Source organism: Geotrypetes seraphini, chromosome 13 (assembly GCF_902459505.1).
Source record: "Geotrypetes seraphini chromosome 13, aGeoSer1.1, whole genome shotgun sequence".
In the NCBI taxonomy this organism is placed as follows: domain Eukaryota; kingdom Metazoa; phylum Chordata; class Amphibia; order Gymnophiona; family Dermophiidae; genus Geotrypetes; species Geotrypetes seraphini.
In genome coordinates, this window is record NC_047096.1 from 15,775,796 (window position 1) to 15,791,372 (window position 15,577).

At 44.1% G+C, this 15,577-nt stretch overlaps 1 protein-coding gene across 1 annotated transcript in view; it reads left to right on the forward strand.

Moving 5' to 3' along the window:
- The window catches only part of CSRP1 (cysteine and glycine rich protein 1), a 48,572-nt gene that overhangs the window by 21,374 nt on the left and 11,621 nt on the right, over positions 1-15,577 (forward strand). The window contains exon 2 of the mRNA XM_033917727.1: positions 8,885-8,997. Within this exon, the coding sequence (XP_033773618.1) occupies positions 8,886-8,997 (112 nt within the window). The 5' untranslated portion in view covers position 8,885. The remainder of the gene's footprint in view (positions 1-8,884; positions 8,998-15,577) is intronic.

Below are 15,577 nucleotides of genomic sequence, written 5' to 3' on the forward strand. Positions count from 1 at the left end.
CATTTGATAAAAGGTATGGAAAACCTTTCATACGCTGAAAGATTGGAGAAACTGACGGAGACTTAGAGGGGATACGATAGACTTACAAAATCATGAAGGGCATAGAGAAAGTGGAGGGACAGATTCTTCAAGCTTTCAAAGACTACAAGAACGAGAGGGCATTCGGAAAAATTGAGAGGGGACAGATTCAGAACCAATGCTAGGAAGTTCTTCTTCACCCAACGGGTGGTGGGCACCTGGAATGCGCTTCCAGATGGCATGATAGGACAGGGTACGGTTTTGGAGTTCAAGAAGGGATTGGACAATTTCCTGAAGGGTATAGATAGAGGGTTACTATACAGGTCCTGAACCTGATGGGCCGCCGCTTGAACGGACTGCTGGGCATGATGGACCACTGGTCTGACCCAGCAGAGGCACTTCTTATGTTCTTATGTAGGTAACCTGGAAGCTCTGCAGTCCCGCCGTGCCGCATCCAGTTATTTTTAATCTATGTACCGAGTTCCCGCATAGCTCTAATATTAGCTTTGTTTACATGTTCATCTTGAAAGCAGAGGTAGAGAATCCTGATATTCCAAGTTTTTCTGAATTGGTGTTTATGAAGTTAGTGATGCCTGAATAGGTAAGAAAATCTTTGTCTGTGCCTTAGCAGTGGCATAGTAAAAGTGGGGGGCACGCGAGGAAGGCGGTCTGCCCTGAGCGCCATATTGATGGGGGCCCTGGCACCCCTCCTCCTCTCTGCCTCCTTGTCTCTTTCCATTCCTCCCCTCCGTGCGCGCGTGCCCCCTTTCCCTTCCCCCCTATCTCTAGTTAAAGCTGTTTGCGGCGGTCAACGATGTGCTCTTCGCGACCCCATCGGCTCTCCCGCTGATGTCGTTTCCGGGTGCTGCGCGTAGGAAGTGACATCGGAGGGAGAGTCGACGGGATCGCGAGGAGCACATTGTTGACCGCCGTGAGCAACAACTTCAACTAGAGGTACGGGGGAAAGGAAGGGGGGGGTGGCGTGCGTGGGGGATGGAGATAAGGGCGGAGCCCCGGGCGCCTGGTTTATAGTTTTTATAGTCCAACTTTAACAATAAATATAACAAAACTATATAGACCAGGGTTAGGGGACTCCGGTCCTCAAGAGCCGTATTCCAGTTGGGTTTTCAGGATTTTCCCAATGAATATGCATGAGATCTATTTGCATGCACTGCTTTCCAATGCATATTCATTGGGGAAATCCTGAAAACCCGACTGGAATACGGCTCTCGAGGACCGGATATAGACCTTAAGCTCTGAATAAGCCCCGGAATGGCTCAAACTGCAGTGCAGTGAGAGTCCTTCAATATTGGGGGTGCTCAAGCGCCCACAGAGCTGTCTCCTATGCCAGTGACTCCCAACCCTGTCCTGGAGGAACACCAGGCCAATCGGGTTTTCAGGCTAGCCCTAATGAATATGCATGAGAGAGATTTGCATATGATGGAAGTGATAGGCATGCAAATTTGCTTCATGCATATTCATTAGGGCTAGCCTGAAAACCCAATTGGCCTGGTGTTCCTCCAGGACAGGGTTGGGAACCACTGTCCTATGCGCCTGGCTGCTGCAGAGCAGCCTAGAACAGGGATAGGCAATTCCGGTCCTCGAGGGCCGGAGCCAGGTCAGGTTTTCAGGATCTCCACAATAAATATACATGAGATAGATTTGCATCTCAAGGAGGCAGTGCATGCAAATCCATCTCGTACATATTCATTGTGGATATCCTGAAAACCTGACCTGGCTCCGGAGTCCTTGAGGACTGGAATTGCCTACCCCTGGCCTAGAATATGTAAAGTTCAAACTATGCTGGGTTTTTTTTGTTTTTTTTTAATACGAGGTCATCACAAATAACTGAGAAATGAGAGGCAAGTTTTGGGTTTTTTTTAAATGGCAACAATCCAGAACACATTCTCTGATTATATTCTTAAATGGCACAGAAGGATGTTTATCATTGCTGAGTCCTCCCCTCCCCCCCCCCTCCCTACCTCTGCCCCGTGCATTAGCTCTTGCAAAGTTTTGTCCGTTTTAGAAAGTGTCATTATGAACTGAGGACTAAGATGTGGGGATCTCTTAACCCTTTTAGGATCATAAGGATCGTAGGCCAATTTTTGTGGTTTTGACGACATTTTTATGGTAAAAAGGGCTTGCAGATGCCAAAAAATTGATTTTATTTGTGAAATATTATTTTTTTTTTTTTTAAATCACACTTCTGGCTTATGGACAGTGTGGCAAGTGAATCTTCTCGTCAATCTGGCAACGACGCTAATGAATGAATGTCGGAATCAGTTTGTTTACATAAAGGCAGTATCATATGGAATCCGTACATATCAAATTTAGAACTGTAGACTATCCCAATCAATATTTATAGGATTTTAAAGTTATGGGACAAATATGTCCCTTGGTCCTGAAAGGGTTAAAGCCTCATCATTTCCTCTTCCTCATTCTGGGTTTTGTCAGTAGGGTGTTTTTTTTTTTTGTTTTTTTTTGATTTGTCGACATGTTCAAAAGACTATATTTTTGAAGAATTTTTGTTTTTGTTTTTTTGGGGAGGGAGGAGTCGATCTGTGCCTTTTAACTCTTTTCCTGGTATTGTGACATGCTGGCAAGCCCTAGCTCTTGTGGTTTCTTAGAGCAACCCAAGAAACTCACATTGTACTGAATTTAATGACTTCACAGCAGGATTGCAGTAGCAGCCTGTCCCAACAAGCAGGTCGGCGAAACATTCCTGTCGGGAGCTGCACCCAGATCCTGTAGAGCCAGCGATCGTCATTGCCCCAAGTACACTAGATAGAGTTTGAGCCCACCGGGACAGATAAGGAAATATGATAAAGTACCTGAATGTAAAACCACTTTTTTAAAAAAATTAATTTAATTTTCTATACCATTCTCCCAGGGGAGTTCAGAACGGTTTACATGCATTTATTCAGGTACTCAAGCAGATTAACCCTCTCTGTCCCGGCAGGCTCACAATCTCTCTTACGTACCTGGGGCAATGGGGGGATTAAGTGACTTGCCCAGGGTCACAAGGAGCAGCATGGGTTTGAACCCACAACCTCAGGGTGCTGAGGCTGTAGCTTTAACCACTGCGCCAATCAAATAAAAAAATAATAAAAAATCTGGAATCCAACTTGCATGGTCACATAAATAGAGACTACCTACAAAAAAAAAAAAAAAAAAAAAATCCTGATATTTGTACTCTTGTAGAGGGTGCTAGGAAAGCTCAGCTTGAGTTTTGCACCCAGTTCTAGAGGCTGGACCTTTGTAAGGACGGTGAAGAGATAGAAGTCGGTCAATGGGTCAACACTCAAGAAAAAGATCTGGGTGTCATCATGAACAATATGCTGAAACCTTCCACCCAATGTGTGCCGGCGGCCAAGAAAGCAAACAAGATGCTAGGAATTATTAGAAAAGGGATGTTAGTGGGTCGCTGTGGCCCCTGTGGACCTGATGAACGACCATAATGAACTTGACAATTTTAAATTATCTAATATCTGCATTATTATTATTGTTTGCACTGCTGTGACTACTGCGATGTGATCCTATAATCGTAAGATTAACATGCTGTGTATCATTCACCAACTTAGCCTCAGAACTATGTTACAACACTATACGTTGAATCTTATTGATCATTCTCTACCACATCTGACCAGTACTTTTCAGTTCTGGTTTTGTTGCTTGTTACTGTTACTTAATTGTTTTGTTTTTTTTTTTTTTTATGTAATGTATGAGGCATGAATATTATTTAACATGTTTTCTAACATCAATGATAAAATTACTGATATTTGTGCCCATGATGTGTGTATTTTAAAATACTAATAAAGATGATTGAACTTAAAAAAAGAAAAGGGATGTTAAAGACTAATCCCCTCTTTTTCTAAGGTGCGCTATGTTTTTTAGCGCGTGATAAATATTAGCGCACGCTAATGCATGCATGTTATCCTATGGACGCGTTAGCGGTTACCGCATGCGTTGATTTAGTACGCGATAAACGTGCGCTAAAATGCTTAGCGCACCTTAGGAAAAGAGGGCCTAAGAATGGTATAATGCCCCTGCATCGCTCCATGGTGCGACCTCATCTGGAGTACTGTGTTCAGTTCTGGTCTCCTTATCTCAAGAAAGATATAGCGGCGCTAGAAAAGGTTCAAAGAAGAGCGTCCAAGAAGATAAAGGGGTTGGAACTCCGCTCGTATGAGGAAAGACTAAAAAGGTTAGGGCCCTTCAGCTTAGAAAAGAGACGGCTGAGGGGAGATAGGATTGAAGTCTACAAAATCCTGAGTGGTGTAGAACGGGGTGCAAGTGGATTGTGTTTTTTTTTTTTTTTAACTGCATCAAGATTTACAAGGACTAGGGGACACTCGATGAAATTACAGAGTAATACTTTTAATAGGAGGAAATATTTTTTTACTCTGAGAATAATTAAGCTATGGAACGCTTTGCCAGAGGATGTGGTAAGAGCGGTTAATGTAGCTGGTTTAAAAAAAAAGGTTTGGACAAGTTCCTGGGGGAAAAGTCAATAGTCTGCTATTGAGACAGACATAGGGGAAGCCACTCCTTGCCCTAGATCGGTGGCATGGAATGCTGCTACTATTTGGGTTTTTGCCAGGTACTTGTAACTTGGATTGGCCTTCGTGAAGATGGAATACTGGGCTAGATGGACCATTGGTCTGATCCAGTAAGGCTATTTTTATGTTCTTGGAGAAAGGTTCTTTAACCTGTGACACAAGCCCAACAAAGAAACTATTAGGCCCGGATTCTCTAACCTGGCCAAAACCCAAGGAGGAGCAATATTCCATGTTACCAATCCATGGCAAACAGTGGCTTCCCCCATGTCTTTCTCAATAACAGACTATGGACTTTCCCTCCAGGAACTTGTCCAAACCTTTGTTAAAACCAGCTACGTTATCTGCTCTTACCACAACCTCTGGCAACGCGTTCCAGAGTTTAACTATTATCCTGAGTGAAATTTCCTCCTATTGGTTTTAAAAGTATTTCCCTGTAACTTCAAGTGTCCCCTAGTCTTTGTCATTTTTGACGGAGTGAAAAATTGATCCACTTGTACCCGTTCTACTCCACTCAGGATTTTGTGGACTTCAATCTTATCTCCCCTCAGCTGTCTCTTTTCCAAGCTGAAGAGCCCTAACCTTTTTAGTTTTTCCTCATACGAGAGGAGTTCCATCCCCTTTATTATCTTCATCGCTCTTCTTTGGACACTTTCTAGCACCACTATATCTTTCTTGAGATAAGGAGACCAGAACTGAACACAGTACTCCAGATGAGGTCGCACCATGGAGCGATACAGGAGCATTATAATATTCTTTGTCTTGTTAACCAACCCCTTTTTTAATAATTCCTAGCATCCTGTTTGCCTTTTTGGCTGCCGCCACACATTGGGCGGAAGGTTTCATCGTATTGTCTACAATAACACCCAGATCCTTTTCTTGGATGCTAACTCCCATGGTGGACCCTAGTATCTGGTAACTGTGATTCGGGTTATTCTTCCCAATATGCATCCCAGAGCTATTGTTAGTAATTTTTCTTTAAAGTCCAGCATAGTACCAGAAGACCAGAGGGTGGTCAACGTGACACTGATTTTTTTAACTAGGGTTGCAGAGGTGATTTGGGAAATTATAGACCCGGTGATTCTGAAGTTGGTGCTGGCCAAATGTTAGAGACTATTATAAAGAACAAAATGACAGAACATCTACATAAGCATGGCTTAATGAGAGAATGCCAACATGGATTTAGTCAAGGGAAAATTTGCCTTGCCAATCTACTGCATTTCTTTGAAGAGATGAATGAACCTGTGGATAAAGGTGAGCTGGTTGATACTGTGTATTTGGATTTTCCAAAGGTGTTTGACAAAGTACCTCATGAAAGACTTCTAGGAGGTAATGTCCTATTATGGATTAAGAGCTGGTTGAAAGACAGAAAACAGAGAGTGGGTTTAAATGGTCAATATTCTCAATGGAAAAGGGTAAATAGTGAGGTTCCCCAGGGGTCTGTGCTGGGACCAGTACTTTTTAACATATTTATCAATTATCTAGAGATGGGGAAAATCTAGCAAGATAATTAAATTTGCCAATGACACAAAGTTGTTAAAATCGCCAAGAGGATTGTGAAAAATTGCAAGAGAACCTTGGGAGACTGGAAGACTGGGCGTCAAGATGGCAGATGACGTTTAAGGTGAGCAAGTACAAAGTGGTGCACGTGCGAAAGAGGAACCTATACTATTGCTACGTGATGCAGGGTTTCACGTTAGTCACTGTCCAGGAAAAGAATCTAGGTGTCATCGTTGAGGATACCTTGAAACCCTCAGCTCAATGTGTGGTGGTGGCTAAGAAAGCAAATAGAATGTTAGGAATTATCAATAAACAAATGGAAAACAAAGATGAAAATGTTATGATGCCCTTATATCGCTCTACGGTATGGCCGTACCTCGAATATTGTGTGCAATTCTGATAACCGTATCTCAAAAAAAATATAGCGGAATTAAAAAAGGTTCAAAGAAAGGTGATGAAAATGATAAACTTCCTTATGAGGAAAGGCTAATGTGGCTGGGGCTCTTCAGCTTGGAGAAGAGATGGCTGAGGAGTGATATTTGATAGAGGTCTATAAAGTACTGAATGGAATGGAAAGGGTAGATGTGAATCGCTTGTTTACTCTTTCCAAAAATACTAGGACTAGGGGGCATGCGATGAAACTACTAAATAGTAGATTTAAAACAAATCGGTGAAAATATTTCTTAACACATGTAATTAAACTCTGGAATTCTTTGCCAGAGAATGTGGTGAAATCAGTTAGCTTAGCAAGGTTTAAAAAAGGCTTGGATAATTTCCCAAAAGAGAAGTTCATAGGCCAATGTTGAGATGGCTTGGGAAAACCCACTGTTTATTTCTAGGATAAGCAGCATAAAATCTGTTTTACTACTTGGACCTGGGTTGGCCACTGTTGGAAGCAGGATACTGGGCATGATGGACCTTCGGTCTCTCCTAGTAGGTCAATTCATATGTTTTTATTGAGTCAAGTATAGGATAATCAAGCCATTGTGACATCACTGATGAGGTTGGCTCTTAGCCATTAGTGAAATGAGGCTTTATGACATCACAATACCAGCTCTGGAATGTTGCTACTGCCTCGTATCTGGGTTTCTGCCAGGTACTTGGGACCTGGGTTGGCCATTGTTGGAAACTGGGCTCGATAGACCTTCACTCTGTCCCAGTATGGCAATTCTTATATTCTTAAGGTAACTTAATTGGTGACACACATAGGAGCAGATATGCATAGAGGCTGCAAAATCACCACTTCCATGTGGAAGCTGCCAGGTCTGTACCGTTCAGTTTTTCAATGTACATATATTTGTAAAATTGCTACATCCATGCACTCCTCTGGGTATAGAAATGGCCATGCATTACTAGATTTGTTTTGTAAAAATACCCCTGGGATTGACCACATCCTGTCCCGGAAGTCTCCTCTCCCATCTGTGTTCTATGGATTATGGAAAAGTGTTTGCACTCGCTGAAGCAGACCCAGGCTTGAGTTGAAATGCAAACTGGCTAATACAGTAACATTGGGTTGTGCATTCATTTGAACTCTTATTACTAGGGGGTGGGGGAAACTTTTCTTTTGCATACTAGCTGTTACTGGCTGAGTTAAACCTGGATATTCTGTGCTAGCCCTCTCGTCTTGGTACTGGCACTGGACATTTGAGGCTGGGGTGAACGCTGGGGGGTTACCCTGCAACCACTGATATTTAGCATCCAGTTAATTTAGGATAGCTTTCTATGTTAATCTAAATCATTATCTGCATACTGTCGCTGAATACTGACCGTGCCCATTTGACTCTGCCCTGATTCTGCTCCTGGACTATTCTGGCCCTAACCAGAAAGTTCTGCAGTGTTCAAACACAATATTCAGCAGGCAGCTGAATAAACTGGGGAAGCTCCTACTCAATTAATCACTGCTGAATATCGAGTCCTCGGAATTTTAGGCAGCTTTGACTGTGCTTTGGACCATCAAGTAATCCTCTATAATAAAACCCTAAGCGTGCATGCGCACTTAGGAGTCCATGATCCCTGCCGCCGTGATGTGTGCCTCCGTGCCGAATTCCATTTGCGGCGCATGGGACAGCTTGCGGTGGTTGGGGCGCGGACTGAGCAGCACCCCTTCCCTGCTCCCCCTGCCCTGCAGCAGCCCTTTTCCCTTCGTTTAACCTGGCCCCCCTGTCTGTCTGTCTTTCTTTCTATCTGTCTCTCTTGTCTCTCTCCCTAGCCCCCTGCCTGCATGTATTTCTCTGTTGCGCCATGCCTGCCTGTCTCTCCGTGGCCCCCTTCTGTTTCCCCCCCTCCCAGAGCAAGGCACGATTGCTTTCTGCCCCCCAGCACACCCCTCCCCCAAAGCAGCCCCCTTTCCCTCTCCCCCTCCACTTCTTACCAGCATACCTCACAGCACCTGCACGACACCCTCCTGCATCACAATACCTAGTAATATGTGTTATCTTCTATTCAGAGGGAGGGAAGGGAAGTGGGGGAATCTTCCATTCAAAGGGAGGGAGGGAAGTGGTGAAGGGGAGGGGAGTGGGGGAGTATAATATGTTTTGCAATGGGTCATTTGAAAATATATTTTGAAAGAATGATAAAAAGATGTATGAAAATATAATAATTGTGAATCTAATGGAAATGAAAATCTATGTATATTATATTATATTTAATTATTTCCTTCAATAAAATGTTATAAATTAAAACTAGCAATCCATAATCTAAACACTTTTCACATCACCATTTCCTTCATTCTGTCCATTTAATGCTACTGTTCTCCGTGTCTTCCATTCTAACGGTTTTCAATTTTCTTATTCCTTTTTTTAATCCCCCAGGATGCCGAACTGGGGCGGAGGGAAGAAGTGCGGTGTTTGTCAGAAGACCGTCTACTTTGCAGAGGAAGTGCAGTGTGAGGGGAACAGCTTCCACAAGTCCTGCTTCTTGTGCAGTGAGTACCAGGCGTGGTCCTCGCGCCATCTGTATTTCTACAGCCATAGCGACAGCTGGCTCTGGGCAGGCAGTCAAATTCCTGAATGGAATAGATTGTTAACAACTTGACATTTTGTTAATTGCACCCTTTAGAATGGAGCCTGGAATTTTATTTTTTTTTTCTTTCTCATGCCAGACTGACTTTTCAAGACAATGAGTTCTATATATCTACTAAGATTGTTAGATTAAGCTGTGTTTAAGTCCTAACCCTACCAACCTGTAAACCACCAATATCGGTGTCATTCCGTCTTTAGTCCACTACCCTGTCCAACTCAGTCCCGTTGTAAATCCCTACCTGAGTTATATACATAGATTCACTTTTTGTCCTGTGTGTCCATCTTCAGTGCATTGTAAGCTCTTTTGAGCAGGGACTGTCTCTTAAGTGTTTAATGTACAGTGCTGCATACGTCTGATAGCACTATAGAAATAATGTATATAGGGGCAAATATATAAATAAATATAGGGGGAGCGTGTGGCGCAGTGGTCAAAGCTACAGCCTCAGCACCCCAAAGCTGTGGGTCAAATCCACGCTACTCCTTGTGACTCTGGGCAAGTCACTTCATTGCCCCAGGTACATTAGATAAGATTGTGAGCCCACTGGGACAGACAGGGAAAAATGCTTGAGTACCAGAATATATTCATGTAAACCGTTCTTAGCTCCCCTGGGAGAACGGCATAGAAAACTGAATAAATAAATAGTGTGACAAGTTTCAGCCTCTGATAACCAGAGCTGGTATTGTGACATCATAATGCCTCATTCCACCAATGCCTAAAAGCCAACCTCATCAGTGATGTCACAATGGCTTGACTGTCCCTTACTTGGTTTACTTTTACTACATTATGATTTCTAGAGTGGCGCAGTGGTTAAAACTACAGCCTCAGCACCCTGAGGTTGTGGGTTCAAACCCATGCTGCTCCCTGTGACTCTGGGCAAGTCACTTAATTGCCCCAGGTACATTAGATAGATTGTGAGCCCCCCCCCCCCCCCCCCGGGACAGACAGGGAAAAATACTGAATAAATTCATGTAAATCATTCTGAGCTCCCCTGGGAGAACGATATAGAAAATTGAATAAAGTAGTAGCAGTATATATAGTCTGTAATCAAAGCCATCTTGATCAGTATCTTAAACCAGTGATTCTCAACCCCGTCCATGGGACATACCCTGAAAACCAATATTGGCTGGGTATCGGTGAAGGTTATCCTGAAAACCTGATTGACTGGGTCGTGCCCTAAGGGTTGGGCTGAGGACCCCTGCCTGGTTATTCAAATTGCCTCATGGTGGGTTTTCGATTAAACCGTTTTGGTTGTTTAATATGCAGCATTCTGGTGTCTTAACGTGAGATTTGCGCTAACTACCGGCTACCCTCTGTGCTAGCTTTCTGCATCAGCCCCTTAGCCTGGGAGAGGGACCTGTGTAACCTTGAATGCTGCCAGTTGTTTTTTTCCTCATGAGCAGTTTCTTACTGTCCATTTCATGCTTCCAACTCGTTCACAACTAGTCTCTGGGCCACAACTATACAGGATTTCCCCCTATTTTGGTCTCCCCTTCCCAATTTAGCTTTGCAATTGCAGCAAGCAGGGGGTCACAAATTACAGATTGGAAGACTCATGTGGTCGTTATCTGCTAAATGCTTTTTCTTTCCAGAACCCGGCTAATGAACTGTCTGGCCACTAGGTGTCACTGTTGCACAATGACTGGAATGGACTACCTCCCCCTCCCTAAGACTCCATCCTCACTGTTCCCAGCATTCCCCTCTCCAAATGGCCCAGGGAGCAGAACCTTAGTCCAAGAACTAAATTCAGATCTTTCACTGAAACAACCCAAAAGTCATGATCTATTTTACCTTTGTCTTTATTTGAAGCTTCTATGCTGCTACTAATGGCTGGGGAGTCAATTCAGAGCGGTTTTCAAAGGCATCTGTAATGGATATTAAAATACAGATTCAGATGGATTCCACAGTGATTGGTGGCTTCCTAGGTGTTTGGCTAAAGTACCATGTTTGCGTTTGCATTAATACACTATTAGATTTATAATCTGTTTACACAAGATTACAGTTAACCATTCTAACTAAGTACGCTATATTTACACACTCCTAAATAGGTTATTTATTAGGATTTATTTAAACATGGAATCATGATGATACATAAAGGCCTAATGGCCCATTCGCAGTAACCATTATCTCTTCCTCTCTCGAAGAGATCCCACGTACCTATCCAAGGGGATCTTGAATTCAGACAGTCTCTGTCTCCACCACTTCTTCCTGGAGACTGTTCCACACATCTACCACCCTGTTTGTAAAAATGTATTTCCTTAGATTACTTCTCTTAACTTCATCCCATGTCCTCTCATTTTGGAGCTTCCTTTCAAATGAGAGAGACTCGACTCGTGCGCATTTATACCACATAAGTATTTAAACATCTCTATTATATTTCTCCTCTCCTGCCTTTCTTCCAAAGTATACATGTTGAGATCTTTAAGTCTGTCCCCATATGCCTTATGATGAAGACCACCGACCATTTTAGTAGCCTTCCTCTGGACTGACTCCATCCTGTTTATATCTTTTTGAAGGCGCGACCTCCAGAATTTTATACAGTATTCTAAATGGGGTCTCACCAGAGTTCTTCTATAGGGGCATTCATACCTCCTTTTTCTACTGGCCTTTCCCTGTGCACCCAGGCATCATCCTAGTTTTTGCCGTCACCTTTTCAGCCTGTGTGGCCACCTTAAGATGATCACATACAGTCACATCCAAGTCCCGCTCTTCTGTCGTACACATAAGCTATTCACCCCCTAAACTGTACTGCTCCTTCGGGTTTTTGCAGCCCAAATGCATGACCTTGCATTTCTTAGCATTAAATTTTAGCTGCCAAATTTTAAGCCACTGTAAGGCAAGAATAAGTAAAAATATTCTAATTAAAATACACAATATACTACTTAAATTCTCAACACAATATGCAATAAAATATTTCAGTAGTCATTTGTATAAGCAAAGGTGTAGCACACACAGGGCCACTTTTAATAGTGCGTCTAAATCTGGCTTTGGATGTTTCCCACAAGACATCCAAAAATCGGGGCAGGGAAATGTCCATCTTCAAAACCACTAGACGTCCAAATTTTGTTTTTGAAAATCACCTACGTAGACATCGTCAGGACAGCCAACCTTAGAATGCCTAATTTTTGTTCGCTGTTTTCTAACACAGAAACTTCCAAATTCCAAATCCAGACCATTTGGATGTGGGAGGGGCCAGCATTGTAATGGACTAGCCACACAGACATTGCAACAGAGCAATGGGGCACCTTAGAGGGCACTGCTGTGAACTTCACATAAAGGGTGCCAGAAGTGCATCTCACTAAAACCCCCATATAATATATGGTGAGCCCTCCAAAACTCCCCTAAAACCTACTATACCCACCTGTCTACCACCCCAATAGTCCTTCTGGCTGCAGGTGACACCTATATGGCAGTATAGTAGGGTTTTGGTGGGCTCACACTTTTCACCATAAATGTAATGATTAGAGTGGATTAAGAGCCTGGGTCCTTCTCTCTATGGTTCACTAGCCCGCCTACCAGGCTACTTGACACCTGTGTGATGGTCTACTAGGCTTTCCCATACCAGATGCTTCTGTTCTAGAGACAATACCTGTTTCTTTCAGATTTTTGAAGAGTGGGGAGGTCAGTGAACACTGCGGTAGTGTTTGGGGGTCATTATATAATCCCTCCAGCGGTCATCCATGTACTGACAATATATATCTTTACTGTAACCCACTTGTATCCCATGTACTGACAAAATGAATCTTTAATGTAAACCACTTGCATTCCATGTACTGACTAAACGTATCTTTATTGTAAACCATTTCTATCCCATGTACTGTCAAATGTATCTTTATTGTAAACCGCTTCGAACTTCACGGTATAGCGATATATAAGAAATAAATTATTATTATTATTATTATCTGGTCAGTTTGGGTATCTTTTTAGCACTTAGATGCTAGCCATCATGTTTCTATGTGACTAAGTTCCGTCCACGACATCTTCGAATGGTTTGATTATGGCCGCAAGACGTCCAAGTTAGAGAGTTGCGCGGGGACAGAAATCCCACCCGTCCCCACCCGTCCCCGCCAAAATCCCACCCATCCCCACCCGTCCCCGTGAGGAATCCCTCCGTCCCCACCCGTCCCCGTGAGGAATCCCTCCGTCCCCACCCGTCCCCGCGAGGAATCCCCTCCGTCCCCACCCGTCCCCGCGAGGAATCCCCTCCGTCACCATCCTTCCCTATAAACTTCAGAAATAGTTATTTTATTTAATTATGCTACTGAATTAAAGGCTCTGGTAGAGACCCATTTACAAATAAGCAAAGAGACTATTAATTTGGAAATATTAATTGGGAAGAATACATACTTTGTAAATGGGTTTCTACCAGAACCTCTAATGTAAATATAAAATATAAATACTCAGCTGATGAGAACCCACAAACTGTCAGCTGAGGACTTCCTTTGCAGTTGGCCTGGGGTCCCTTTTGCCAAGCTTGGCAGGCAGCAGTAGCGTCCCTGAGTCACAGATGCTGGCACCTCAGTGGCTCATGGATGCTGCCAGCGACTGCTGCGCTTGGTGGAGGGGAGTTCTGACCATCTCTAGAGGAGGTCCTCTGCTGGCGGTGCTTGGGGATCCCCACCAGTCACAGCAAGGGCCAACAAGTACTTCAACACTGTAGAAATAAAACCAGAAATGCATTTCCTTTTCTTTTGAACACAAAACAAAGATATCTGCCATATACATTTCCCAAGGCAGATGACTCTATGCAATGTCACCTCGGTAACAAAATACAAAAATAGACAAATACACCCCCTCCCTTTTTACTAAACCACAATAGTAGGTTTTAGCACAGGGAGTTACGCTGAATGCCTCGCGCTGCTCTCAATGCTCATAGGCTCCCTGCGCTAAAAAACAATATTGCGGTTTAGTAAAAGGGAGCCATAGTGCAAAATATAGACAGCAGATATAAATTCTCAAAACAGACACATTTTGATCACTAAATTGAAAATAAAATCATTTTTCCTATCTTTGCTGTTTGGTGATTTCATGAGTCTCTGGTTGCACTTTCTTCTTCTGACTGTGCATCCAATCTTTCTTCCTTTCTTTCAGCCTCCTGTATGTTTCCTCTCCTCCAGACCTCATTCTCTCCCCCAACTTTTTCTTTCTGTCTCCCTGTTCCCCCTTCTTTCTGTCTCTCTGTCTGCCCCCTTTCTTTCTTTCTCCGTGCCCTCCCCCAAGCCACTCGGTTTGCTGCCACCGCCATCGGGGAATAGTCCCCAAGCCACCGCTGTCCCAAGCTTTCCCTGCAGAAGCGTCGCGCTGACCAGCATTCCGCTCCCTGACGTCAATTCTGACGTAGGAGAGGAAGTTCCGGGCCAACAAGGCATTTCTCCTCATTCCATCCAGCCTGAGCCCCATCTCTCCTTGATCCAGCATTTCCCTTCTGTGTCTGTCAGAATTACCATTCCACCTATTTTCCAGCATCACCCTTCTTTGTGTCCATCTCACCTATATCCCTATCTCACCACTTTTTCAGAATCTTCATTTGTCTCTGTCCTTGTCTTTACCCCATATTCACCATTTGCCCTTTCAATGTCTTTATCTCCCCCCCCCCACACACACACTTTTTCAGCATTACTTCTATGTCTCTATTTCACCTCCTCTTCATGTCCCCTCTGTATCTCTATCCTTATTCAGAAGGTCCTGCTTACCCTTTCTCTTCTTTGTGTCACTATCTCCATTTTCAGCTTTCCCCCCTTTTCCTTTGTTACTGCACCCTGTAGCCAGAATCTTTCCACCCTCTCTCCACTCCGGCCCAGCCCAGTATGAAATATTTCCTTTTGTTTCTCTCCCCTCTCTCTTCTCCTCCCTCACCCACGAGTCCTGCATCTGGCCCTCTCCCTTCTACCTGCACCTGGCAACACCCCCCTGCTCCGCGGCTCTCTTAAGCAACTCGTCAGCAGCGGTGATCAAGACAAGCTGCCGACATCGAGGCCTTCCCTCTACGAGTCCCACCTTTGTGGAAAAAGGAAGTTGAAACAAGCGGGACTCGCAGAGGGTAGGCCCCGACGCCAGAAGCTTGTGTCGATCGTTGCTGCTGAGTTGCCGAAGAGAGCCGCAGGTAGAAGGGAGAGGGAGATAGGAAGGCTGTAGAAGCTCCGGAGCATGACACCGAACCCGGCCAGGATGATTTCTTTTTCAGGCTGCTGCTGCCGCTGCCATCCCCCACCCGAAATGACAAAAAACAGCCTAATGCCCGCGTCGGGAAATAGCCATGCTGAGCAGTGAGCTCAGCACGTACACAGATGAAAGCCTTGCTTGCTGATTGGTCCGGCGGCACGGTGGGGCGGGGCCGCCGGACCAATCAGCAAGCAAGGCTTTCATCTGTGTACGTGCTGAGCTCACTGCTCAACATGGCTATTTCCCGACGCGACGCCAGACTTGTAAGCTGCATGCTTGCATCGCCAGAATTTAGGTAGGTTGTTTTCATCCCCGTGGGAGTC